Genomic DNA, 27,212 nt, shown 5'->3' on the forward strand with positions numbered 1-27,212 from the left:
ATGATGTGGAGATGCCGGCGTTGGACTGGGGTGAGCACATTAAGAAGTCTTACAACACCAGGTTAAAGTCCAACAGGTTTGTTTCAAACACGAGCTTTCGGAGCGCTGCTCCTTCCTCAGGTGAGTTTGAAACAAACATGTTGAACTTTAACCTGGTGTTGTGAGACTTCTTACTGTTTTCTCCGATGGTGTTGATTTCGTGAAGGCCATTTTGAGAGAGCCTCGACTCGAATGAGCAACATGCGCCCTTCAGACGGTCCGGAGTAATCAACATGTATCCGTTTCCAGGCCTCTTCTGCCCATTCCCACTGGTCCACCAGGGTGAATGGCGGCAGGTTCCACATTTATGCACAAGGCAAATACATTCTTGCTTTGTCCTCAATTTTGGCATCTAGCCCTGGCCACCAGAAGTAGCTCCTGGCAATCTCCTTCATCCTTACAATATCACAGTGGCCTTCGTACAATTGGTTTAATGCACGGTTTCGTAATAATGATGGCCTTGTATACTCGCCCTCTTGACATGAATGCTAACATTGCATTTGCCTTCCTAACTGCCGACTGAACCTGCACGTTAACCTAAAGAGAATCGTGAACAAGGACTCCCAAGTCCCTTTGTGCTTCTGCTTTCCGAAGCATTTCCCCATTTAGAAAATAGTCTGTGCCTAAATTCCTCCTTCTAAAATGCATAACCTCACATTATATTGCATTTGCCACGTCTTTGCCCACTCTCCTAGCCTGTTCTTCAAATCCTTCTGCAGCCCGCCTGCTTCCTCAATACTACCTGTCCCTCTACAGATCTTTGTATCATCTGCAAACTTAGCAACAGTGCCTTCAGTTCCTTCCTCCAGATCATTAATGTATATTGTGAAAAGTTGTGGTCCCAGCACAGACCCCTGAGGCACACCACTTGTCACCGGCTGCCATCCTGAAAAAGACCCCTTTATCCCCACTCTCTGCCTTCTGCCAATCCTCTATCCATGCCTGGATCTTACCATGGGCTTTTAATTTATTTAACAGTCTCCTATGAGGCACCTTGTCAAAGGCCTTCTGGAAATCTAAATAGAACACATCCACTGATTCTCCTTTGTCTAACTTGCTTGTTACCTCCTCAAAGAACTCTAACAGATTTGTCAGACACGACCTCCCTTTGACAAAGCCGTGCTGACTCAGTCCTATTTTATCATGCACTTCCAGGTACTTTGCGATCTCAGCATTAATAACAGACTTTAAAATCTTACCAATGACCGAAGTCAGGCTAACCGGCCTATAATTTCCCGTCTTCTGCCTCCCTCCCTTCTTAAACAGTGGTGTTACATTAGCCATTTCCAGTCCTCTGGGACTCTTCCTGCCTCCAGTGATTCCTGAAAGATTATCACTAATGCCTCCACAATTTCCTTAGCTATCTCTTTTACGACCCTGGGGTGTAGTCCATCCGGTCCAGGTGACTTATCCACCTTCAGACCTTTCAGTTTCCCCAGAACCTTCTCCTTAGTAATGGTCACTGCACTCACCTTTGCCCCCTGGTTCTCCTGGAGCTCTGGCAGCCCACTGGTGTCTTCCACCGTGAACGTCTCATCAGAAAGCAGAGACCTCCGACAGTGCACTTCCTCAGTACTGGCCATGGGAGTGACAGCCTGGGATTCCGTGCTCAAATCCCTGGAATGGGGACTTGAACGCTCAACTTTCTGACTAAGAGGCAAGAGTGTTACTCACTGAGTCAAGGCTGCCGCTGCAGGGGATAAATTCCTGTTGGAAAAGATGTCAGCCCTGATTCGGGATCGGGTAACAGGAGGTCACTCTGTTGCTGGGAGCACTAAAACCTATTTTATTTTATTTGTCTTCCCAAGGGGCTGGTTTAACTCACTGGGCTAAATCGCTGGCTTTGAAAGCAGACCAAGGCAGGCCAGCAGCACGGTTCAATTCCCGTACCAGCCTCCCCGAACAGGCGGCGGAATGTGGCGACTAGGGGCTTTTCACAGTAACTTCATTGAAGCCTACTTGTGAGATTAAGTGATTTTCATTTTTCATTTCATGGGGCCTGATGAAAGGCTTCAGAGTGTGAAGTTAGCTCGATATTGATTCTCATAAATACAATGGATTGCTTGACGAAGATTAATATGGGGCGAGAGGAATGGGGGGGGGGGGGGGGGGGGGGGGCAGTCGCCAAAAGGAAGGCGGCAGAAATTGGCTTTGCCTCTCCTTATTGTACCAGTAATGTACCAATTCATTCTAAACCATCTTACCGCCCCTCCATCACGTCGCCGTTACAGTAGAAAGGAATCAAAGAGCGCTGACCCCCCCCCCATTCTCTTTTCTCCTTCCCTGGGGCACAGTTCATCAGCCGCTCTGGCACCTCCCTCCATTAAAACAATTATAATAATCGTTATTGTCACAAGTAGGCTTACATTAACACTGCAATGAAGTTACTGTGAAAAGCCCCTAGTCGCCACACTCCGGCGCCTGTTCGGGTACACGGAGGGAGAATTCAGAATGTCCAAATAACAGCTCTCCAGTGCTAAAAAATATTCTCAGTGTGCACGAAACCGGTGACAAACTCCCCAGGGCTCAAAACAATGACCCAAGTGTCATTGGACAGCGGTGGGGAACTCACCGGCAGAGCCGGTGGGAAACTCCCGGAAAAACCCGCCACAAATTAACTTGGAAATTTTTCCAGAGAATTGTGTCCTATGTCGGATGGTCAACAAGGGCTGTCCCTGGGTTGGAAGGTCTGACCCCCTGGGCTCTACAGCTGGAAACCCAGGAGAATGGCACCTCTTTACTGTTCGTGGTTCAGGCCTTTGGACTCCCTTTGCCCAGTGGCCTCTTTGGCTCATTTGATGTTTCCCACGTCTGGAGCTGGCCAAAACCGGCAAACCAAGGCCCCCAATTTCAGGGGAAATGAAAGTTCGGGGGAACCCCAACCCTTATAAGATTTGCAAATCGTGGAGTAGTGACTTGTGGTCAAGACATCACATGATCAAGCCACCAGGAACATGTCCGATGACCAACAGTACCGTGGAGTCTACAGGAGAGAAACATTTCACCAGAACTGGTCACCCCCTGGCTTTTGTGTCCCTACTCCCGCACCTTAACCGGGGAGGGAAATAAATAACAGTGTCACGTCCCAATAGCAATGGACAAGTGAGGGATTGGTGGGAGAAAGGAAAGGGTATTGCGCAGCTCAAGTTATGTGCAGACAAAGGGGCAGCTGTGGCTTTAAATGGTCGATAATGGCCTGCTTAAGGCAGGAAGAAAATTTGCCCCCAAATTTGATTAGTGTCCTGCAGCTCTCCATAAGCCTGCCCACCTAATGTGTACAGGCACCACCTGTGTCAGATTTGTGCCCGGCCCATTCATCAAGCGTTAGCCAATTAGCACAGGCCTAATGGTTTGAGCCATTTGCAGCTGGTTTTGGCGGGGCAGGGTTGGAGTGGCGGGGGCGTGGGGGGGGGAGAGGAGACGGGTGGAGGTGGTAGCGGTTGGGGTGCGGACACTGATTGATGGAGGAGCCTGCACGCAATAGCAAACAAAATAACAGGAAGACAATAGAAAGAGGCGAGTGCTGCCTGGCCACGCCGGGTGAGAGAGAGGGGCTGGGACACAGCAAGTGTTCACAGGGGGTTTACCCGTGTCACTTCAGGCAGGCCTCATCTGTCATGTGCCCCAGTCAAAATCTTATTAAGCAGAATGCGACCAGGCTTCTCTATTGTTACTGAACCAATTTGTCCTTGTAAGTAAACACTGGGGTGATGTGATGGTTCAGTCCCAACTCCTCACTGCCATTTAGTTCAGGATTTGAATGACTTAAATTGAAGAGAACAGATGGACGCGAAACTTCCTTTTAACGTTTTCCATTGAATTACATGGCACAGAAACAGTCCATTCAGCCCAATAGATTCCTGCCAGGGTTTCAGCTCCGCAAAAGCCTATTCCCCTTCTTCGAACTCTACCCTTCTATTCCTCTCCCTCCCATCCGTTTAACCAGCTTCACCCTTCAGGATATCTACACCATTCACCTTAACCACTCCCTGTGGGAGCGAGTTACACCTCCTCATCACTCTCTGGGTGAAGAAATTTCTCCTGATGTCTCACCTTATTGACGTGGAGCGACGAGAGGAGCGGTGTTGTCTTTACAGCAGAGGATATCCAGCAATTTTTCAACATTTTGAGGGGTTTTGATAGAATGTAAAAGGAAAATATGTTTGATCGGTGACAACAACATTTATGGTGTCCAGGTCTGGATTGCTCCACAAATGGAAACACTTTGTTGACATCTATCACATCAAACTCTTCATCATTCATAGAATCCTTACAGTGCAGAAGGAGGCCATTCGGCCCATCGGCTCTACACCGACCCACCAAAAGGGCACCCGACACAGGTCTGCTGGATCCCAGGACTCAGCTGGGTCTCTGGCGCTGGGAGGGAGCAGTGCTAACGACCGTGCCACTCTGCGCAGCAATTGTAGTTTATTTATTCTCTGAAGATGATAACTCCTACTGGGCGGCACGGTAGCACAGTGGTTAGCATTGTTGCTCGACAGCGCCAGGGTCCCGGGTTTGATTCCCGGCTTGGGTCACTGTCTGTGCGGAGTCTGCACGTTCTCCCCGTGTCTGCGTGGGTTTCCTCCGGGTGCTCCGGTTTCCTCCCACAAGTCCCAAAAGACGTGCTGTTGGGTAATTTAGACATTCTGGATTCTCCCTCTGTGTACCCGAACAGGGGCCGGAATGTGGAGACTGGGGGATTTTCACAGTAACTTCATTGCAGTGTTAATGTAAGCCTACTTGTGACAATAATAATAAGGATAATAATAATAATGGGGTCCAGTTCCAAAGGGGCTGGTCAAGTTCATGTTCCCCTTGGTCAGCCAGTGAACGTTGGTGGGTTATCCCATTGTGGGGGCTATTCCACTCTGGTGGGCGTCACAGGCAAACTGATGTCGTCAGTGTCTCTGTGGTCTCTCAGCTCAAAGACTTGTAAGAAGTCTTACAACACCAGGTTAAAGTCCAACATGTTTGTTTCAAACACTAGCTTTCAGAGCACTGCTCCTTCTTAACGTCAATGCTGAGGACTCACCTGAGGAAGGAGCAGTGCTCCGAAAGCTCGTGTTTGAAACAAACCTGTTGGGCTTTAACCTGGTGTTGCAAGACTTCTTACTGTGCTCACCCCAGTCCAACGCCGGCATCTCCACATCAAAGAGTTGGGACTGGGTTGTACAGAGCACCAGGTTTCCGACCGCCACCAACTAAATAATGGGTCAGGAGAAGGCCCCGGCACGAGGGGTAAGCTAGTTGAGGGACTGGATTTGAGAGGCCAGGGGTTGGGGCAGAGGGTGGAGGCCTCATATGGGCATGGGGACTCCCCAAAGGAGATCCTGCCTGGATCTTGCCAACACCAGCCTGCTCATGAACAGCTGCCAGGCTACCTGCTTTACCAGGGCCTCTCCCTGCCATGGAAAGGACAGAGGAGGGCATGAGAGTGAAATGTCTCAGGGTCAGCGGGCTTCCGGACACACCCGGAGGGCCATAAAACATGGCTCTTCAACACATAAACGGGAATAACATATCCTGCAGAGTACTGAGGGAGTGCTGCACTGTCAAAGGGTCAGTACTGAGGGAGTGCTGCACTGTCAGAGGGTCAGTACTGCGGGAGTGTTGCACTGTCAGAGGGTCAGTACTGAGGGAGTGCTGCACTGTCAGAGGGTCAGTACTGAGGGAGTGCCGCACTGTCAGAGGGTCAGTACTGAGGGAGTGCTGCACTGTCAAAGGGTCAGTACTGAGGGAGTGCTGCACTGTCAGAGGGTCAGTACTGCGGGAGTGTTGCACTGTCAGAGGGTCAGTACTGAGGGAGTGCTGCACTGTCAGAGGGTCAGTACTGAGGGAGTGCCGCACTGTCAGAGGGTCAGTACTGAGGGAGTGCTGCACTGTCAGAGGGTCAGTACTGAGGGAGTGCCGCACTGTCAGAGGGTCAGTACTGAGGGAGTGCCGCACTGTCAGAGGGTCAGTACTGAGGGAGTGCTGCACTGTCAAAGGGTCAGTACTGAGGGAGTGCCGCACTGTCAGAGGGTCAGTACTGCGGGAGTGCTGCACTGTCAGAGGGTCAGTACTGAGGGAGTGCCGCACTGTCAGAGGGTCAGTACTGAGGGAGTGCCGCACTGTCAGAGGGTCAGTACTGAGGGAGTGCCGCACTGTCGGAGGGTCAGTACTGAGGGAGTGCTGCACTGTCAGAGGGTCAGTACTGAGGGAGTGCTGCACTGTCAGAGGGTCAGTACTGAGGGAGTGCTGCACTGTCAGAGGGTCAGTACTGAGGAAGTGCTGCACTGTCAGAGGGTCAGTACTGAGGGAGTGCTGCACTGTCAGAGGGTCAGTACTGAGGGAGTGCTGCACTGTCAGAGGGTCAGTACTGAGGGAGCGCCACACTGTCAGAGGGTCAGTACTGAGGGAGTGCCGCACTGTCAGAGGGTCAGTACTGAGGGAGTGCTGCACTGTCAGGGGGTCAGTACTGAGGGAGTGCTGCACTGTCAGAGGGTCAGTAATGAGGGAGTGCTGCACTGTCAGAGGGTCAGTACTGAGGGATTGCTGCACTGTCAGAGGGTCAGTACTGAGGAAGTGCTGCACTGTCAGAGGGTCAGTACTGAGGGAGTGCTGCACTGTCAGAGGGTCAGTACTGAGGGAGCGCCGCACTGTCAGAGGGTAAAACTGAGGGAGTGCCGCACTGCAGAGGGTCAGTACTGAGGGAGTGCTGCACTGTCAGAGGGTCAGTACTGAGGGAGTGCTGCACTGTCAGAGGGTCAGTAATGAGGGAATGCTGCACTGTCAGAGGGTCAGTACTGAGGGAGTGCTGCACTGTCAGAGGGTTGGTACTGAGGGAGCGCCACACTGTCAGAGGGTCAGTACTGAGGGAGTGCCGCACTGTCAGAGGGTCAGTACTGAGGGAGTGCTGCACTGTCAGAGGGTCAGTACTGAGGGAGTGCCGCACTGTCAGAGGGTCAGTACTGAGGGAGTGCCGCACTGTCAGAGGGTCAGTACTGAGGGAGTGCCGCACTGTCAGAGGATCAGTACTAAGGGAGTGCTGCACTGACAGAGGGTCAGTACTGAGTGAGTGCTGCACTGTCAGACGGTCAGTACTAAGGGAATGCTGCACAGACAGAGGGTCAGTTTGAGGGAGTGCTGCACTGTCAGACGGTCAGTACTGAGGGAGTGCTGCACTGACAGAGGGTCAGTTTGAGGGAGTGCTGCACTGTCAGAGGGTCAGTACTGAGGGAGTACCGCACTGTCAGAGGGTCAGTACTGAGGGAGTGCTGCACTGTCAGAGGGTCAGTACTGAGGGAGTGCCGCACTGTCAGAGGGTCAGTACTCAGAGAGTGCTGCACTGTCAGAGGGTCAGTACTGAGGGAGTGCCGCACTGTCAGAGGGTCAGTACTGAGGTTGCCCTTTAGTGTCTAAAGATGTGCAGGCTAGATGGGGTTACGCGGATCGGGCAGGGGAGTGGGCTTAGGTGGGGTGCCCTTTCAGTGGGTTGGTACAGACTCAATGGCCACTTTCTGCACTATCGGGATTCTAAGTGAATGTAAGAGATCCCATGTCTGGTATTTGGGTGCATATTTAAAGTGTGAGTTAATGAGGCTCATTCACTCTCCCCATGTATCTTCACTCACTCTCTGGGAGAATCGAGATTTCACTTATAAAATATGCAGCCTCTGACTTTGCAGCATTCCCACAGCATTGCCAGCGTGGGGTGGGGGTTACTTCCTGATTAGTGGAAGGACTGTGGAAATGCGTTGGGAAGAACAGTGATTTGTTGTCTGGTTAAACTCACAGCTTTCCAAGTGCTCAGGGTCGGTGTGTAAGTGAGTGAGAAAGGAGAGGGGGAGAGGGTGGGGAATAAGGGAGAAGACCTGGCAACTGTACACCTCTCTGAGCCGGCACCTTTATGCTGTAATGGTATGAGGATATCACTGGCTCGGCCAGAATCTGTTCCCCTTCCCACATGCCCCTCAACTGAGTGTCCTCGCTCAGCCATTCCAGAGGGCAGCGGGTCACATTGCTGTGGGGTCTGGAGTCATGTGTAGGCCAGACCGGGTAAGGACGGCAGATTTCCTTCCCCAAGGACATTAGTGACCCAAATGGGTTTTTTGCAACGAGGATACTTTCACGGTCACCATCACTGAGACTCCCTTTATATTCCAGATTTGATTAATTGAGTTTATAATCCACCACATGGCATGGTGGGATTTGAACCCATGTCCCCCGAGAGCATTAGTCTGGGCCTCGGGATTGCTAGTCCAGTGACATTACCACTAAACCACCACCTCCCTCAATCTATAGGAACGATGTGGAGATGCCGGCGTTGGACTGGGGTGGGCGCAGTAAGAAGTCTTAACAGCACCAGGTTAAAGTCCAACAGGTTTGTTTCGAAACACTAGCTTTCGGAGGCGCTGCTCCTTCCTCAGGTGAGCTGCGCTCCGAAAGCTAGTGATTCGAAACAAACCTGTTGGACTTTAACCTGATGTTGTCAGACTTCTCACTGTAATCTATAGGAAAGGAGGGGCGAGAAGGGTGATGGGCAGTGGTGGGTGAAAAGAATTGTTTTTTGTGAAACCAGGTGGATTCTCATCAATAAGTTGTTGAAGGCAGTGCAGCTACAGTGAGCTCTCAGCATGGCTGGCGGAATGTATCACAATCGAATACCGGAGTACTGAGGCCTTGCTTCAATTGAATAGAAGCTTGGTTAGACCGCACCTGGAGTACTGTGGGCAGTTCTGAGCCCCTCAATTCAGGAAGGACATTGGGGATTGGGAAGAAGGATCACCAGATTTGTTCCAGGAATGGCGGGGACTGTTTTACGGAGAGATATTGGGGCAAACTGGGCCGAGAGTTTCAAAGAATGAGAGGGGATTTCATTGAAACCTACAAAATACTTGAAGGAATAGACAGGATCGATGAGAGTAAGATGTTTCACTTAGTGGGAGAGTCTAGAACTGGGGAACACAATTTCTAAAGATGAGCAGACATTTCTTCACACAGAGGGTTGTCAATCTTTGGAACTTTCTACCCCAGAGAGCTCAGTCACAGAGTGTGTTTAAAGCAGAGATTGATCGATTTCTGATTAACAATAATGTAAAGGGTGATGGGGATAGTGGGTGGAAAAGGCATCGTAGTGTCCAATCAGCTATGATCGTATTAAACGGCAGAGCAGGCTCGGTGGGCTGAATGGCCTCCTCTGTTCCTAAACAAACGTTTGACTTATTATTTTTAAGGTGTGTTACAGGGCCATTTGTAAAGTGTTAATTCTGCTGGGGGACCGGCCCTGGTTTGGCGAGACTTGCACTCATTCCGCTGACATAGTGCGGGGTCGGCGGTATGAGCGATGGTGGGCGCGGAGCGAAAGCTGCGGCCCCAATGCAGTTCCCAGCTCCAGCAGAAGGAGCTGGGAGGCTTGTGAGGCTGTCCAGTGACACCAGAGGCTGACGGCCCTCAGTCACGCAGCGTGGAATACACTTCCATCATGTGTGAGCTAATGGGCACCGGGGGAATGTGGCAAAGCGGCATTCACTGACAGATCGCTTAGCTGCTGATTCTAATATAGCTGGTGTTCAGGGTCTCCCCCACCCCCCGGCCTACCCCTACCCCGCTCGGATCTCCAGTTTTTCAGAGCTACTTCACCCGAGGATGTCTCGTAAACATGGGAGAAGGAGCTGCTGCAGATTAAACAATCCCAACTTATTTTTTTTATTACTATTTCCAAACAAGATCCATATATAGTGAGCTCCTGCATTTACATTGAGCAATATTTAACTTGTTCTTGCTCTCTGCTCACTCCCTACCATACTGGCTTCCTCTCCGCCAAGATGGTCCGCACTCCTTTCCTCTCCCATGCACTCTCTTGCTCTGCTGCATACATTTCCATTCCCTTGTCCTCTTTCAAGCTCGCTTGCTCACTAGCGCTCCCTCTCCCAGGACAGTCGGCATCTCGTGCTTAGGTACTTCACCCAAGGATGTCTCGTAAACATGGGAGAAGGAGCTGCTGCAGATTAAACAATCCCAACTTATTTTTTTTATTACTTTTTCCAAACAAGATCCATATATAGTGAGCTCCTGCATTTACATTGAGCAATTTCCCGCACCGCTCGCTTTCCGTCCTCACAGGAGAATCGCCACAGTCGCTCCCACGCGGATGAGAATTTCAAAATCAAGACATTGCTAAATGAGCACGGGATGAACAGGTCTTGGGGCAAGTTAGGAGGGCAAGTCTTGGCTGACCTCAAGTTTACAGAGAGCAGAAGGCAAGCCAGGAGTGTACTGAAACAGTTGGGTCCAGAGGCGATACAATTAAAGATGAGGGTTTGAGCAGGTGAGCGGAGGCAGAGGCGGAGCAGGGAGATACTGTGCAGGCGGATATTAATGATGGCACGGAAGCACAAACGCGACGGCAAGAAGTCCTTTCAGGCCTCAATATTGCAAACAGCTAGCAACACAGGAAGAAATCCAGCGAGGGTGGCAGAGAGCGACAGTGACAGAGAGAGAGAGTGGCAGAGAGAGAGAGTGGCAGAGAGAGAGAGTGGCAGCGAGAGAGAGAGCGGCAGAGAGAGAGCGGCAGAGAGAGAGAGCGGCAGAGAGAGAGAGTGGCAGAGAGAGAGAGAGAGTGGCAGAGAGAGAGAGAGCGGCAGAGAGAGAGAGCGGCAGAGAGAGAGAGCGGCAGAGAGAGAGAGCGGCAGAGAGAGAGAGCGGCAGAGAGAGAGAGCGGCAGAGAGAGAGAGCGGCAGAGAGAGCGCGGCAGAGAGAGAGAGCGGCAGAGAGAGAGAGAGCGGCAGAGAGAGAGAGAGCGGCAGAGAGAGCGGCAGAGAGAGAGCGAGCAGCAGAGAGAGAGAGAGAGAGCGGCAGAGAGAGGGAGAGCGGCAGAGAGAGAGCGGCAGAGAGAGAGCGGCAGAGAGAGAGAGCGGCAGAGGAGAGAGAGCGGCAGCAGAGAGAGAGAGCGGCAGAGAGAGAGAGCGGCAGAGAGAGAAAGAGAGCGGCAGAGAGAGGGAGAGCGGCAGAGAGAGAGGGAGAGCGGCAGAGAGAGAGCGGCAGAGAGAGAGCGCGGCAGAGAGAGAGAGCAGCAGAGAGAGAGCGGCAGAGAGAGGCGGCAGAGAGAGAGCGGCAGAGAGAGAGCGGCAGAGAGAGAGCAGCAGAGAGAGAGCGGCAGAGAGAGAGCACGGCAGACAGAGCGGCAGAGAGAGAGCGGCAGAGAGAGAGCGGCAGAGAGAGAGCGGCAGAGAGAGAGCGGCAGAGAGAGAGTACGGCACAGAGAGAGTGGCAGAGAGAGACGGCAGAGAGAGAGAGAGAGCGGCAGAGAGGGAGAGCGGCAGAGAGAGAGTGGCAGAGAGAGAGTACGGCAGAGGAGAGCGGCAGAGAGAGGAGAGCGGCAGAGAGAGAGAGCGGCAGAGAGAGAGAGCGGCAGAGAGAGAGAGGTGGTAGAGAGAGAGTACGGCAGAGAGAGAGCGGCAGAGAGAGAGAGCGGCAGAGAGAGCGGCAGAGAGAGAGCGAGCGGCAGAGAGAGCGCGCAGAGAGAGAGAGAGAGTGGCAGAGAGAGAGAGAGCGGCAGAGAGAGAGAGAGCGGCAGAGAGAGCGCGGTAGAGAGAGAGAGCGGCAGAGAGAGAGAGCGGCAGAGAGAGAGAGCGGCAGAGAGAGAGAGCGGCAGAGAGAGAGAGTGGTAGAGAGAGAGTACGGCAGAGAGGGCGGCAGAGAGAGCGGCAGAGAGAGAGCGAGCGGCAGAGAGAGAGAGCGGCAGAGAGAGGGAGAGCGGCAGAGGGAGAGCGGCAGAGAGAGAGCGACAGAGAGAGAGCGGCAGAGAGAGAGAGCGGCAGAGAGAGAGCGGCAGAGAGAGAGTGGCAGAGAGAGAGTACGGCAGACAGAGAGCGGCAGGAGAGAGAGCGGCAGAGAGAGAGCGGCAGAGAGAGAGAGCGGCAGAGAGAGAGAGCGGCAGAGAGAGAGAGCGGGCAGAGAGAGAGAGCGGCAGAGAGAGAGAGCGGCAGAGAGAGAGAGCGGCAGAGAGTGAGCGGTAGAGAGAGAGCGGCAGAGAGAGAGCGGCAGAGAGAGAGAGGCAGAGAGAGAGCGGCAGAGAGAGAGCAGCAGACAGAGAGCAGCAGAGAGAGAGTACGGCAGAGAGAGAGCGGCAGAGAGAGAACGGCAGAGAGAGAGAGAGCGGCAGAGAGGGAGAGCGGCAGAGAGAGAGTGGCAGAGAGAGAGTACGGCAGAGAGAGAGCGGCAGAGAGAGAGCGGCAGGAGAGAGAGAGCGGCAGGAGAGAGAGAGCGGCAGAGAGAGAGAGCGGCAGGAGAGAGAGCGGCAGAGAGAGAGAGAGTGGTAGAGAGAGAGTACGGCAGAGAGGGAGCGGCAGAGAGAGCGGCAGAGAGAGAGCGAGCGGCAGAGAGAGAGAGAGAGAGCGGCAGAGAGAGGGAGAGCGGCAGAGGGAGTGCGGCAGAGAGAGAGCGACAGAGAGAGAGAGCGGCAGAGAGAGAGAGCGGCAGAGAGAGAGAGCGGCAGAGAGAGAGAGAGCGGCAGAGAGCGCGGGTAGAGAGAGAGAGCGGCAGAGAGAGAGCGGCAGAGAGAGAGCGGCAGAGAGAGAGCAGCAGAGAGAGAGCGGCAGAGAGAGCGGCAGAGAGAGAGCGGCAGAGAGAGAGCGGCAGAGAGAGAGCGGGCAGAGAGAGAGCGGCAGAGAGAGAGTGGCAGAGAGGGAGAGAGCAGCAGAGAGAGAGAGTGGCAGAGAGAGAGTACGGCAGAGAGAGAGTACGGCAGAGAGAGAGAGCGACAGAGAGAGAGAGCAGCAGAGAGAGAGCGGCAGAGAGAGAAAGCGGCAGAGAGAGAATACGGCAGAGAGAGAGTGGCAGAGAGAGAGAGTGGCAGAGAGTGAGCGGTAGAGAGAGAGCGGCAGAGAGAGAGCGGCAGAGAGAGAGCGGCAGAGAGAGAGCGGCAGAGAGAGAGCAGCAGACAGAGAGCAGCAGAGAGAGAGTACGGCAGAGAGAGAGCGGCAGAGAGAGAACGGCAGAGAGAGAGAGAGCGGCAGAGAGGAGAGAGCGGCAGAGAGAGAGTGGCAGAGAGAGAGTACGGCAGAGAGAGAGCGGGAGAGAGAGAACGGCAGAGAGAGAGAGCGGCAGAGAGAGAGAGCGGCAGGGAGAGAGAGCGGCAGAGAGAGAGAGAGTGGTAGAGAGAGAGTACGGCAGAGAGGGAGCGGCAGAGAGAGCGGCAGAGAGAGAGAGAGAGAGCGGCAGAGAGAGGGAGAGCGGCAGAGAGAGAGCGGCAGAGAGAGAGAGCGGACAGAGAGAGAGAGCGACAGAGAGAGCGGCAGAGAGAGAGAGAGCGGCAGAGAGAGAGAGAGCGGCAGAGAGAGAGCGGCAGAGAGAGAGAGAGAGCGGCAGAGAGCGCGGTAGAGAGAGAGCGCGGTAGAGAGAGAGAGCGGCAGAGAGAGAGCGGCAGAGAGAGAGCGGCAGAGAGAGAGCGGCAGAGAGAGAGCAGCAGAGAGAGAGCGGCAGAGAGAGAGCGGCAGAGAGAGAGCGGCAGAGAGAGAGCGGCAGAGAGAGAGCGGCAGAGAGAGAGTGGCAGAGAGGGAGAGAGCAGCAGAGAGAGAGAGTGGCAGAGAGAGAGTACGGCAGAGAGAGAGTACGGCAGAGAGAGAGAGCGACAGAGAGAGAGAGAGCAGAGAGAGAGCGGCAGAGAGAGAAAGCGGCAGAGAGAGAGTACGGCAGAGAGAGAGTGGCAGAGAGAGAGAGCGGCAGAGAGAGCGGCAGAGTGAGAGAGCGGCAGAGAGAGAGCGGCAGAGAGGGAGAGAGCGGCAGAGAGAGAGAGCGGCAGAGAGAGGGAGCGGCAGAGAGAGAGAGCGGCAGAGAGAGAGAGCGGCAGAGAGACAGAGCGGCAGAGAGAGAGAGCGGCAGAGAGAGCGAGCGGCAGAGAGAGAGTACGGCACAGAGATTGTGGCAGAGAGAGAGAGTGGCAGAGAGAGAGTACGGCAGAGAGAGAGCGGCAGAGAGAGAGCGGCAGAGAGAGAGAGAGCGGCAGAGAGAGAGTACGGCAGAGAGAGAGAGAGCGGCAGAGAGAGAGAGAGCGGCAGAGAGAGAGCGGCAGAGAGAGAGAGCAGCAGAGAGTGAGCGGCAGAGAGAGAGCAGCAGAGAGAGAGAGAGCGGCAGAGAGAGAGAGAGCGGCAGAGAGAGAGAGCGGCAGAGAGAGAGCGGCAGAGAGAGAGCGGCAGAGAGAGAGCGGCAGAGAGAGAGCGGCAGAGAGAGAGCGGCAGAGAGGGAGAGAGCGGCAGAGAGAGAGAGAGTGGCAGAGAGAGCGAGAGCGGCAGAGAGAGCGAGAGCGGCAGAGAGAGAGCGGCAGAGAGAGAGAGAGCGGCAGAGAGAGAGAGAGCGGCAGAGAGAGAGAGAGCGGCAGAGAGAGAGAGTGGCAGAGAGGGGAGAGTGGCAGAGAGAGAGCGGCAGAGAGAGAGCGGCAGAGAGAGAGCGGCAGAGAGAGAGCGGCAGAGAGAGAGCGGCAGAGAGAGAGCGGCAGAGAGAGAGCGGAAGAGAGAGAGAGCGGCAGAGAGAGAGAGCGGCAGAGAGAGAGAGCGGCAGAGAGTGAGCGGCAGAGAGAGTGGCAGAGAGAGAGCGGGAGAGAGAGTGGCAGAGAGAGAGTGGCAGAGAGAGAGCGGCAGAGAGAGAGAGCAGCAGAGAGAGAGAGCGGCAGAGAGAGAGTGGCAGAGAGAGAGTGGCAGAGAGAGGGAGAGTGGCAGAGAGAGGGAGAGCGGTAGAGAGAGAGCGGGAGAGAGAAAGCGGCAGAGAGAGAGAGCAGCAGAGAGAGAGCGGCAGAGAGAGAGAGAGCGGCAGAGAAAGAGCGGCAGAGAGAGAGCAGCAGAGAGAGAGCAGCAGAGAGAGAGCAGCAGAGAGAGGGAGAGCAGCAGAGGGAGAGAGCGGCAGAGGGAGAGAGCGGCAGAGAGAGAGAGCGGGAGAGAGAAAGCGGCAGAGAGAGAGAAAACGTGAAAGCAGGGCTGTGAGAAAGAGAGTGTGAGCAAGAGAGGGAAAGCGAGTGAGATGAGGCAGGGGGAGAGTGGGTTGGGGAAGAGGTGGGGGAGAGTTGGGGAGGGGGGCAGAAAGGGACACGCGGGGCAAGGAGCGCATGGGGCAAGGAGCGCGCAGGTCAAGGAAATGAAATGAAAATTGCTTATTGTCACGAGTAGGCACTACTCTAGTGAAAAGCCCCTAGTCGCCACATTCCGGCGCCTGTCCGGGGAGGCTGGTACGGGAATCGAACCATGCTGCTGGCCTGCTTGGTCTGCTTTAAAAGCCAGCGATTTAGCCGAGTGAGCTAAACCAGCGCACGGGACAGGGAGCGCGCGGGGCAGGGAGCGTGCGGGACAGGGAGAGCGCGGAGCAGGGAGCGCGCGGGCAGGGAGCGCGCGGGCAGGGAGCGCGCGGGGCAGGGAGCGCGCAGGACAGGGAGCGCACGGGGCAGGGGGCGTGCGGGACAGGGAGCGTGCAGGACAGGGAGCCCGCGGGACAGGGGGCGCGCGGGACAGGGAGCGTGCAGGACAGGGAGCCCGCGGGACAGGGGGCGCGCGGGACAGGGAGCGCGCAGGACAGGGAGAGCGCGGGGAAGGGAGCGCGTGGGGCAGGGAGTGCGCGGGGCAGGGAGTGCGCGGGGCAGGGAGCGCGTGAGGCAGGAGGCGTGCGGGGCAAGGAGCACGCGTGGAAGGGGGCGTGTGGGGAAGGGGGCGTGTGGGGAAGGGGGCGTGTGGGGAAGGGGGCGCGCGGGGAAGGGGGCGCGCGGGGAAGGGGGCGTGTGGGGAAGGGGGCGTGTGGGGAAGGGGGCGTGTGGGGAAGGGGGCGTGTGGGGAAGGGGGCGCGCGGGGAAGGGGGCGCGCGGGGAAGGGGGCGTGTGGGGAAGGGGGCGCGCGGGGAAGGGGGCGTGCGGGGAAGGGGGCGTGTGGGGAAGGGGGCGTGTGGGGAAGGAGGCGTGTGGGGAAGGGGGCGCGCGGGGAAGGGGGCGTGTGGGGAAGGGGGCGTGTGGGGAAGGGGGCGCGCGGGGGAAGGGGGCGCGCGGGGAAGGGGGCGTGCGGGGAAGGGGGCGCGCGGGGAAGGGGTGCGCGCGGGGAAGGGGGCGGCGGGGGAAGGGGGCGCGCGGGGAAGGGGGCGCGTGGGGAAGGGGGCGCGCGGGGCAGGGGGCGCACGGGGAAGGGGGCGCGCGGGGAAGGGGGCGCGCGGGGAAGGGGGCGCGCGGGGAAGGGGCGCGCGCGGGGGAAATGGTGCGCGCGGGGCAAGGGGCGCGCGGGGAAGGGGGCGCGCGGGGCAGGGGGCGCGCGGGGAAGGGGGCGTGCGGGGCAGGGGGCGCGCGGGGCAGGGGGCGTGCGGGGCAGGGGGCGCGCGGGGAAGGGGGGCGCGCGGGGCAGGGGGCGCGCGGGGAAGGGGGCGCGCGGGGCAGGGGGCGCGCGGGGAAGGGGGCGCGCGGGGAAGGGGGCGCGCGGGGAAGGGGGCGCGCGGGGAAGGGGGCGCGCGGGGAAGGGGGCGCGCGGGGAAGGGGGCGCGAGGGGAAGGGAGCGCGCGGGGAAGGGGGCGCGCGGGGAAGGGGGCGTGCGGGGAAGGGGGCGCGCGGGGCAGGGGGCGTGCGGGGAAGGGGGCGTGCGGGGAAGGGGGCGCGCGGGGAAGGGGGCGCGCGGGGAAGGGGGCGTGCGGGGAAGGGGGCGCGCGGGGCAGGGGGCGTGCGGGGAAGGGGGCGTGCGGGGAAGGGGGCGCGCGGGGAAGGGGGCGCGCGGGGAAGGGGGCGTGCGGGGAAGGGGCGCGCGGGGCAGGGGGCGCACGGGGAAGGGGGCGCGCGGGGCAGGGGGGCGCGCGGGGAAGGGGGCGCGCGGGGAAGGGGGCGTGCGGGGCAGGGGGCGCGCGGGGCAGGGGGCGTGCGGGGAAGGGGGCGCGCGGGGAAGGGTGCGTGCGGGGAAGGGGGCGTGCGGGGAAGGGGGCGCGCGGGGAAGGGGGCGTGCGGGGAAGGGGGCGTGCGGGGAAGGGGGCGCGCGGGGAAGGGGGCGCGCGGGGAAGGGGGCGCGCGGGGCAGGGGGCGCGCGGGGCAGGGGGCGCGCGGGGCAGGGGGGCGCGCGGGGCAGGGGGCGCACGGGGAAGGGGGCGCGCGGGGCAGGGGGCGCACGGGGAAGGGGGCGCGCGGGGCAGGGGGCGCACGGGGCAGGGGGCGCACGGGGCAGGGGGCGTGCAGGGAAGGGTGCGTGCGGGGAAGGGGGCGTGCGGGGAAGGGGGCGTGCGGGGAAGGGGGCGTGCGGGGAAGGGGGCGTGCGGGGCAGGGGGCGTGCGGGGCAGGGGGCGTGCGGGGAAGGGGGCGCGCGGGGAAGGGGGCGTGAGGGGCAGGGGGCGCGCGGGGAAGGGGGCGCGCGGGGCAGGGGGCACGCGGGGAAGGGGGCGGGTGGGGCAGGGAGCGCGCGGGGAAGGGGCAGTGTGGAGCAACTCAGCGACAGTTCTCTGAATCCTGATTAGGGAGAATGATGCAGACAGGCAGATAGTTCAACATCACGCCAGGACTGACAGGGGAACATTCTGTCTGCTAACCAAGGCAGAAAGGAATCAGCTCAGAACATTTTGAACATCGAGTGGAATCAGACCCTGAATCTCAGCTCAAAACTTTACAAATGATTATATGCCCCTCTCAAGCTAAAAGCATAAACTTTAACAGAACAGCACATTAAAAATATTATTGAATTGTTATTCCAGCCATGCCCGTCTGAGGGTTTGTTTTGCAAAAAAGGAAAATACCTTTCCTTCTTCCTTTGAATTGATCTGGTGTCTAACTGAATTACTCTCAAACTTGTTCTATTTTCATCAGAACTGAGATAAAGAGAATGGAATATAAAATGCTGCTTGGCCATTCATCGATCCTGCTGCTCGAACCAAACCAACCTTGTATGCAGTTATTGGGTAAGCTCTCTTCCCAGCAAACCCCACTCCACCCTTCAATGTCAGAGCTCCGCTTTCGTCCCACAGCCCAGGGATGTACAGGTGAGGTGTACTGGCCAGGCTAACACTGCCCCTTCCTGCCCAGGGATGTACAGGTGAGGTGTACTGGCCAAGCTAACACTGCCGCTTCCTGCCCAGGGATGTACAGGTGAGGTGTACTGGCCAAGCTAACACTGCCCCTTCCTGCCCAGGGATGTACAGGTGAGGTGGGGGAACAGGGATGGGGCAGGTGGGCTGAGGTTGGCTGCCTCTTTCAGAGGGTCGGTGCAGACCCGAGGGGCCGAATGGCCCCCTTCTGCGCAGTAGGGATTCTATGGTTCTACAAAACCTGTCTTTAGGTTCATAGAACATAAACATTACAGCGCAGTACAGGCCCCTCGGCCCTCGATGTTGCGCCGACCCATGAAACCCCTCTAAAGCCCATCTACTCTATTCCCTTATCGACCATATGCCTATCCAATGACCATTTGAATGCCCTTAGTGTTGGCGAGTCCACTACTGTTCAGGTTGATATTGGCATCAAACACTGCCCGGCCGGGTACAGCACGGGGTTAGATACAGAGTAAAGCTCCCTCTACACTGCCCCCATCAAACACTCCCAGGACAGGTACAGCACGGGGTTAGATACAGAGTAAAGCTCCCTCTACACTGTCCCCATCAAACACTCCCAGGACAGGTACAGCACGGGGCTAGATACAGAGTAAAGCTCCCTCTACACTGTCCCCATCAAACACTCCCAGGACAGGTACAGCACGGGGTTAGACACAGAGTAAAGCTCCCTCTGCACTGTCCCCATCAAACACTCCCAGGACAGGTACAGCACGGGGTTAGACACAGAGTAAAGCTCCCTCTATACTGTCCCCATCAAACACTCCCAGGACAGGTACAGCATGGGGTTAGCTACAGAGTAAAGCTCCCTCTGCACTGTCCCCATCAAACACTCCCAGGACAGGTACAGCACGGGGTTAGATACAGAGTAAAGCTCCCTCTACACTGTCCGCATCAAACACTCCCAGGACAGGTACAGCACGGGGTTAGACACAGAGTAAAGCTCCTTCTACACTGTCCCCATCAAACACTCCCAGGACAGGTACAGCACGGGGTTAGACACAGAGTAAAGCTCCCTCTACACTGTCCACATCAAACACTCCCAGGACAGGTACAGCACGGGGTTAGACACAGAGTAAAGCTCCCTCTACACTGTCCACATCAAACACTCCCAGGGCAGGTACAGCACGGGGTTAGGTACAGAGTAACGGTCCATCTATAATGTCTCCATTAAACACTCCCAGGCACTCCCATCACACTTCATCTCTCACCTGAGGAAGGAGCAGTGCTCCGAAAGCTAGTGATTCCAAATAAACCTGTTGGACTTTAACCTGGTGTTGTCAGACTTCTTACTGTGCCCACCCCAGCCCAACGCCGGCATCTCCACATCGTGACTACATTTCTGGCACAGGATTGGAAAAGGATCACTGTTTTGTTCATACCAATGCATTATGATCTCTCAGAGCCAGCTTGGAAACTAGTGCCAAACACGGAATAAATGTCTGCTGTTGCACTGAGCTTTCCAGGGAACTGGGCTAGGACTGGTCAAACCCACTTTGCGCCAAACCTCTGCCTCCAGCAGAGAGAGAATTCTCGACTCCACTGCTGAGGATAGATCAGAACCCAGCCGGTTCCTCAAGCCAGTCCTGGCCGACAGGCACGGGGCTGAGTAAGCGCTCTGGGTATCTCCTTTCCACCAGTCCACAGGAAACCATGCACTGCCCGTGCCGGATATTCACACAGGGAGTGACTGGAGCGAGGGCTTGCTAGACTGTGTTGTTCAAACGTATGGGGGTATTTCAGTGGAGTAACTCGGGAGAAACTGTCTTCGCTGGCAAGGGACACAGCGATCAGGGGAGGTAAACGGGAGAAGAGCACGATTTTTCCTTCCACAGCAAGTTGTTGTGATCTGGAACACGCTGCCTGAAAGGGCGGTTTCAACAGTAAAGGGGTATTTGATATAAACCTAGAAGCATAGAATTTATAGTGCAGAAGGAGGCCATTCGGCCCATCGAGTCTGCACCTGCCCTTGAAAAGAGCACCCTGCCTAAGCCCACAACTCCATCCTACCCCCACACCTCCACCCTATCCCCATTACCCCACCGTTTTTGGACACTCAGGGCAGTTTAGCACGGCCAATACACCTAACCTACACATGTTTGGAGGAGGAGGGTATTTAAAGCTCTGGGAAAGAGCAGGGTCAGTGAGTCTAACTCGATAGCTCTTTCAAATGGCCAACACAGGCACGATGGGCCGAATGGCTGTCCCGGCACTCTACCAGTGTGCGGTTTGCTGATGTTCCATCGCTGTGGGCACGGAAAGCTGGAGTGAGGCACTCCCTCTATAAAATTACAGTTGCTGCCTTTGGCGTTGACTTAAGGATTGACATGCAGACGGTGACTGCGCAAAAACAGGGGTCCTTGCAAAGACCCTTTTGGATGGTTTTGTACATGCCTGCTGCCACAGTGGCGATAGCGGTCTCCTGGCCGATGATGTGCTCTTTCAGTCTCTGCTCCAGCGGAAACCTCCTGCGTTCCTCAGCCTCCCGCTTCCTCTGCTGTTCCTGGTACTGCAAAGTGAGAGAGACACAAACACACACACACAGGCTGGTCAACAGGTTAACTTGTCCCCGTGAATGTTTTAATACATTGCTGCAAGACTGGCATTTATTGACCATTCCTCGGCTCCCTGACCTTTCGTGCGACTCACTAAACCACTTCACAAAGCTCGACAATTACGAAGGGGGCTGATGTGGAGAATATATTTTCATTTGTGAGGGGGGAGTAAAACTGAAGACAGGCACGAGTGAACCTAATCGGAAGCTCAGTAAAAGCCGCTGCTCAGAGGACAGTGAGAATATTTAAGTCACTAGCACAGGGAGTGGTTGAGGTGCTTCCCTGCTCGCTTTGCAAATGAGATGTTAAAGTCAAACCCCGCCTGCCCTCCCGGGTGACCAGAAAAGATGCCACAGCACTATTTCAAAGGGGAGCAGGGGTGTTGTCCCCAGGGTTCTGGGCAACATTGGTGCCTCAATTACCATTAAAGTGCATGCTCTGGCTATTGATGTTATTGCGATGGGTGTTTGCTGTGCCCAAATTGGCTGCTGTGTAAAAAAACAAAGAACAATACAGCACAGGAACAGGCCCTTCGGCCCTTCAAGCCTGTACCGGTCATGATACCAACCTTTGCAAAAACCCTCAGCACTTCCTTGTGCCTTATCCATCTATACCCATCCTATCCTTGTGTTTGTCAAGATGCCTTTTGAACGCCGTTAATGTATCGGCTTCCACAACCTCCCCTGGCAGCGCGTTCCAGCCACTCACCACCCTCTGTGTAAAAAACCTGCCTCACACATCTCCCCTAAACTTTGTCCCACGGATCTCAAATCTATGCCCCCCCCGGTGACTGACCCCTCCACCCTGGGAAAGAATGCCTGCCCATCCACTCTATCCATGCCCCTCGTAATCTTGTAGACCTCTATCAGGTTGCCCCTCAACCTCTATCTTTCTAATGAAAACAGTCCGAGTCTATTCAGCCTCTCCACATAGCTAACACCCTCCAGGCCAGGCAACATTCTGGTAAACCTCCTCTACACCCTCTCCAAAGCCTTCACATCCTTCCTACATTACAACAGTTGGCTGCACCTCCAAAGTGTTGCATCGGCTGGAAAGGCCTTTCGGAGATCTGCTGGAAATGAAATACAAATCTACCTTTCCTTCGCTCCAATTGTGCTTCCCAGCAATTGTTTAAATAACTGAATGACGCGGCAGGGTTATTTCTGAGAGGGAATGAAGAACAAAGCACGTTGGCGTGGGGGCTGGAGTCACATATAGACCCAGACAAAACATTATTGAACCAGTTGAGTTTTTACAGTTATTTGGCAGCTTCCAAATGTCAGTGTTCTGGTGCCAGCTGACAGTGTGCAGAGTTACGAGACAGGAATAGAGGGCTGGGACTATTTCTTTTTTAAATTTAGAATACCCAATTTTTTGTTTTTCAATTATGGGGCAATTTAGCATGGCCAATCTGCCTACCCTGCACATCTTTGGGTTGTGGGGGTGAGACCCACGCAGACACGGGGAGAATGTGCAAACTCCACACGGACAGTGACCCAGAGCCATGATCGAACCCGGGACCTCGGCGCCGTGAGGCAGCAGTGCTAACCACTGTGCCACCGTGCTGGGACTAATTATATATTGTTTTCAAAAACCTAGCAGAATCACAATGGGATATTTGGGATTTTTCCATGCTGTGAAATTATATGAAAGTCACAGATTTATTGACTTCACTTTTACAAGTTCAATGTCTCTATTTCTCTATTTCTCGGTTGTTAAGACGCCTCAAACTGGGTGAAAAGCACTTATTGAGCCCAATTCTAATGTCGCCAGTCTCACTTGACGTGTCCATTCCTAAATAGTCTGAGTGAGAGAGTGAGAGTGAAGGTGTGGGAGTAAGAGTGATTGAGGGAGGGGGGGGGGGGGGGGGGGGGGGTGTCAGATTGGGTGTGTGACAGCAGGCATGTGTGGGAGTGAGAATGTGGGTGAGTGAGGAGTGGGTGCAGGAAAGTTCCAGCATAGCTGTCATACACCACAGAGTGGAACAGTCTGGTGAGTCTCACTGTGAGGAATGGGCACATTTTTTGTTCTTTCATGGGGAATTGCTGGTTGGGCCAGCTGGCTTGCCGATGCGTAATTGCCCTTGAACAGAGTGTCTCGCTCGGTCATTTCAGTGAGGGGCAGTTGTCTCGCTCGGCCATTTCAGTGAGGGGCAGCTGACCCGCTCGGCCATTTCAGTGAGGGGCAGTTGTCTCGCTCGGCCATTTCAGTGAGGGGCAGCTGACCCGCTCGGCCATTTCAGTGAGGGGCAGTTTTCCCGCTCGGCCATTTCAGTGAGGGGCAGTTGTCTCGCTCGGCCATTTCAGTATGGGGCAGTTGCCTCGCTCGGCCATTTCAGTGAGGGGCAGTTGTCCCGCTCGGCCATTTCAGTGAGGGGCAGTTGTCCCGCTCGGCCATTTCAGTGAGGGGCAGTTGTCTCGCTCGGCCATTTCAGTGAGGGGCAGTTGTCTCGCTCGGCCATTTCAGTGAGGGGCAGTTGTCTCACTCGGCCATTTCAGTGAGGGGCAGTTGTCTCGCTTGACATTTCAGTGAGAGGCAGTTGTCTCGCTCGGCCATTTCAGTGAGGGGCAGTTGCCTCGCTCGGCCATTTCAGTGAGGGGCAGTTGTCTCGCTTGGCATTTCAGTGAGAGGCAGTTGTCTCGCTCGGCCATTTCAGTGAGGGGCAGTTGCCTCGCTCGGCCATTTCAGTGAGGGGCAGTTGTCTCGCTCGGCCATTTCAGTGAGGGGCAGTTGTCTCGCTCGGCCATTTCAGTGAGGGGCAGTTGTCTCGCTCGGCCATTTCAGTGAGGGGCAGTTGTCCCGCTCGGCCATTTCAGTGAGGGGCAGTTGTCTCAGTCGGCCATTTCAGTGAGGGGCAGTTGTCCCGCTCGGCCATTTCAGTGAGTGCCAGTTGTCCCGCTCGGCCATTTCAGTGAGGGGCAGTTGTCTCGCTCGGCCATTTCAGTGAGGGGCAGTTGTCTCGCTCGGCCATTTCAGTGAGGGGCAGTTGTCTCGCTCGGCCATTTCAGTGAGGGGCAGCTGACCCGCTCGGCCATTTCAGTGAGGGGCAGTTGTCTCGCTCGGCCATTTCAGTGAGGGGCAGCTGACCCGCTCGGCCATTTCAGTGAGGGGCAGTTTTCCCGCTCGGCCATTTCAGTGAGGGGCAGTTGCCTCGCTCGGCCATTTCAGTGAGGGGCAGTTGTCCCGCTCGGCCATTTCAGTGAGGGGCAGTTGTCTCGCTCGGCCATTTCAGTGAGGGGCAGTTGTCTCGCTCGGCCATTTCAGTGAGGGGCAGTTGTCTCGCTCGGCCATTTCAGTGAGGGGCAGTTGTCTCGCTCGGCCATTTCAGTGAGGGGCAGTTGTCTCGCTCGGCCATTTCAGTATGGGGCAGTTGCCTCGCTCGGCCATTTCAGTGAGGGGCAGTTGTCCCGCTCGGCCATTTCAGTGAGGGGCAGTTGTCCCGCTCGGCCATTTCAGTGAGGGGCAGTTGTCTCGCTCGGCCATTTCAGTGAGGGGCAGTTGTCTCGCTTGGCATTTCAGTGAGAGGCAGTTGTCTCGCTCGGCCATTTCAGTGAGGGGCAGTTGCCTCGCTCGGCCATTTCAGTGAGGGGCAGTTGTCTCGCTCGGCCATTTCAGTGAGGGGCAGTTGTCTCGCTCGGCCATTTCAGTGAGGGGCAGTTGTCTCGCTCGGCCATTTCAGTGAGGGGCAGTTGTCCCGCTCGGCCATTTCAGTGAGGGGCAGTTGTCTCAGTCGGCCATTTCAGTGAGGGGCAGTTGTCCCGCTCGGCCATTTCAGTGAGTGCCAGTTGTCCCGCTCGGCCATTTCAGTGAGGGGCAGTTGTCTCGCTCGGCCATTTCAGTGAGGGGCAGTTGTCCCGCTCGGCCATTTCAGTGAGTGCCAGTTGTCCCGCTCGGCCATTTCAGTGAGGGGCAGTTGTCCCGCTCGGCCATTTCAGTGAGGGGCAGTTGTCCCGCTCGGCCATTTCAGTGAGGGGCAGTTGTCTCGCTCGGCCATTTCAGTGAGGGGCAGTTGTCTCGCTCGGCCATTTCAGTGAGGGGCAGTTGTCTCGCTCGGCCATTTCAGTGAGGGGCAGTTGTCTCGCTCGGCCCTAAAGGACATTAGGGAACCAGATGGGTTTTTACAACGATCGATGATAGTTTCATGGTCACCATTACCAAGGCTAGCTTTAAATTCCAGATTTATTAATTGAATTTAAATTCCACCAGCTGCTGGGGACCTGGGCCTCTGGCTGACTAATTCAGTGACATTATCAGTACCATATGCCCCACTTGGGTCAGAGGTGGTGGTGGTCAGTGTCTGTGGGCCTGATCTCCCATCACAGAGTTGGCACCTGAGGGGGGGGGGGGGAAGAGCGGCAAAAATGTAGAATTGTACAGAAAATAACAATGCTTATTTTTATGGATTTTTAAGGGATGGAATAAAACTGCCTTATTTATTTCATATTTCTGATTAAATTATTCAAAATACCTCCAGCTTTACAACTCAATTTTTTTGTAAGTTTTTGAATCTATTAAAAGCAGCAAAGCTGTCTGTTAAATATTTGAACATTTAATCTATTTGTTATTTAGTGTTGCACATTAAGGGATAAGAGTTTGTGTCTGTGAGCGCTATGCAGGTCAGATGCAAATATGTGAATACCAGGCAAATTAAAGAGCTGTGCTTCTATCTGTAGTATGTTTTGAGAGGTGTTTGAATGATGCAGCCTCCGCCAGAAGGACCTGCATCTTTAGCCTGACTCAGGTTCAGTATAAGCTCCGTTGTGACTGTTCCTTTCACAGGGGAGCTGTCACATAGTTATTGCCCCATCTGAAACCCTGCGAATGATGGATTCCATCAGTTTATTGAGTGTTTGTTTTGCGACTGCATCCATTTTTTTTATATAAGAAATTTCATTTTGGGCAATTTATCATCAGTCACTTCCTAAAGCATAATGAGAAAACTGCTGCAAAACGATGAGACTGTCTGTATGTGTTTGTGTGTGTGTTTGCGTGTGACATGTGTTTTAAGTGCAGCATCATTGGTACGTGTGTGCGCATGGCTTGTATGTGTGCGCGCAGCGTGCGTGTGCGCATGGTGTGTGTGTTTGTGTGTGCCCAGGGTTCGTGTGTGTGCGGCGCGGCATATGTATGCGCGTGGCGTGTGTATGTGCGCAGCGTGTAAGCATTCGCGGTGTGTGCGCGTGGCATTAGTGTACGCTGTGTGTGTACAGCTTGTGTGTATGCGTGGCGGTGTGCATGTGCAGCCTGGATGCGTGTGCGGCCTGGGTACGTGTGTGGCGTGCGAGGGTGCATGGCAGGTGCATGTGCGGAACATGTGCATGTGCTGTGTGTGTGCCATGTGTGTAGGGTGTGGGACATGTGTGTGCGCTTGTGTGGTGTGTACATGTGTGGCGCATGCATGGTGTGCATCTGCTGATTTAGAATGCCCAATTCATTTTTTCCAATTAAGGGGCAATTTAGTGTGGCCAATCCACCTACCCTGCACATCTTTAGGTTATGGGGGTGACACCCACGCAGACATGGGGAGAATGCAAACTCCACACGGACAGTGACCCAGAGCCGGGATTCGAACCCGGGTCCTCAGCGCTGTGAGGCAGCAGTGCTAACCACTGCGCCACCGTGCTGCCCTTCAGTATGTGACAGTTGAGTCCATGAGTGAATATGTTGCACGCGCAAATTTGTCTGCGGGTGCCTGCGTGTCTGTGTGAGTGCATGTGACATGTCGGTCAGACCAGGTAAGGATAGCAGAGTTCCTTCCCTAAAGGACATTAGTGACTGTGGTTTCATGGTCATCATCGGACTTTTAATTCCAGATTTTTATTGTATTCGAATTCCACCATCTGCCCAGATGGGATTCGAACCCATGTCCCCAGACCATTACTGTGGGTCTCTGGTTTACTAGTCCCGTGACGGTATCACTGCGCCCCTGCCTCCCTGTGCATGCACAAGTGAGAGAGTCTGTGCGCGTCCATCGCACATTCATTCCTCCTGTATGTAGACTGCAAGCTGTTGAATTTCAGTGCTTTGTTTGACTGATGTGCAATTCCACGTGGTTTAATGAAGGTTTGAGGTTTTGGATCAGAAATGAGCTATGCCGCCTGCTCTCAGCAAGTGTGGTCCTGAGCTCCACAGAGAGAGCAGCAAGATCCCAGATTGGGTGCCTGGCCCAAACTGGTTAAAAAGAAAAAGAACTTGCATTCATATGCAAAGAACAAAGAAAAGTACAGCACCGGCTCTTGGAAAGACCATCCCACCCAAGGTCAACACTTCCACCCTATCCCCATAACCCAGTAACCCCACCCAACACTAAGGGCAATTTAACATGGCCAATCTACCTAACCTGCACACCTTTGGACTGTGGGAGGAAACCAGAGCACCCGGAGGAAACCCACGCAGACACAGGGAGGATGTGCAGACTCCGCACAGTGACCCAAACCGGAATCGAACCTGGGACCCTGGAGCTGTGAAGCGATTGTGCTAACCACAATGCTACCGTGCTGCCCCTAATCATCTTTATGACGCTTCGAAAAACTCTATATCAAGTTAGTGAGACACAGCCTCACCTTCACAAAACCGCGCTGCCTCTCACTAATA

At 55.5% G+C, this 27,212-nt stretch overlaps 1 protein-coding gene across 1 annotated transcript in view; it reads right to left on the minus strand.

Annotated features, from left to right (window-relative positions):
* The window catches only part of clpb (caseinolytic mitochondrial matrix peptidase chaperone subunit B), a 185,513-nt gene that overhangs the window by 55,955 nt on the left and 102,346 nt on the right, over positions 1-27,212 (minus strand). The window contains exon 7 of the mRNA XM_038818471.1: positions 20,458-20,572. Coding sequence (XP_038674399.1) covers positions 20,458-20,572 — 115 coding nt within the window. The remainder of the gene's footprint in view (positions 1-20,457; positions 20,573-27,212) is intronic.

The sequence above is a fragment of the Scyliorhinus canicula genome, chromosome 14 (genome assembly GCF_902713615.1).
Source record: "Scyliorhinus canicula chromosome 14, sScyCan1.1, whole genome shotgun sequence".
Taxonomy (NCBI): domain Eukaryota; kingdom Metazoa; phylum Chordata; class Chondrichthyes; order Carcharhiniformes; family Scyliorhinidae; genus Scyliorhinus; species Scyliorhinus canicula.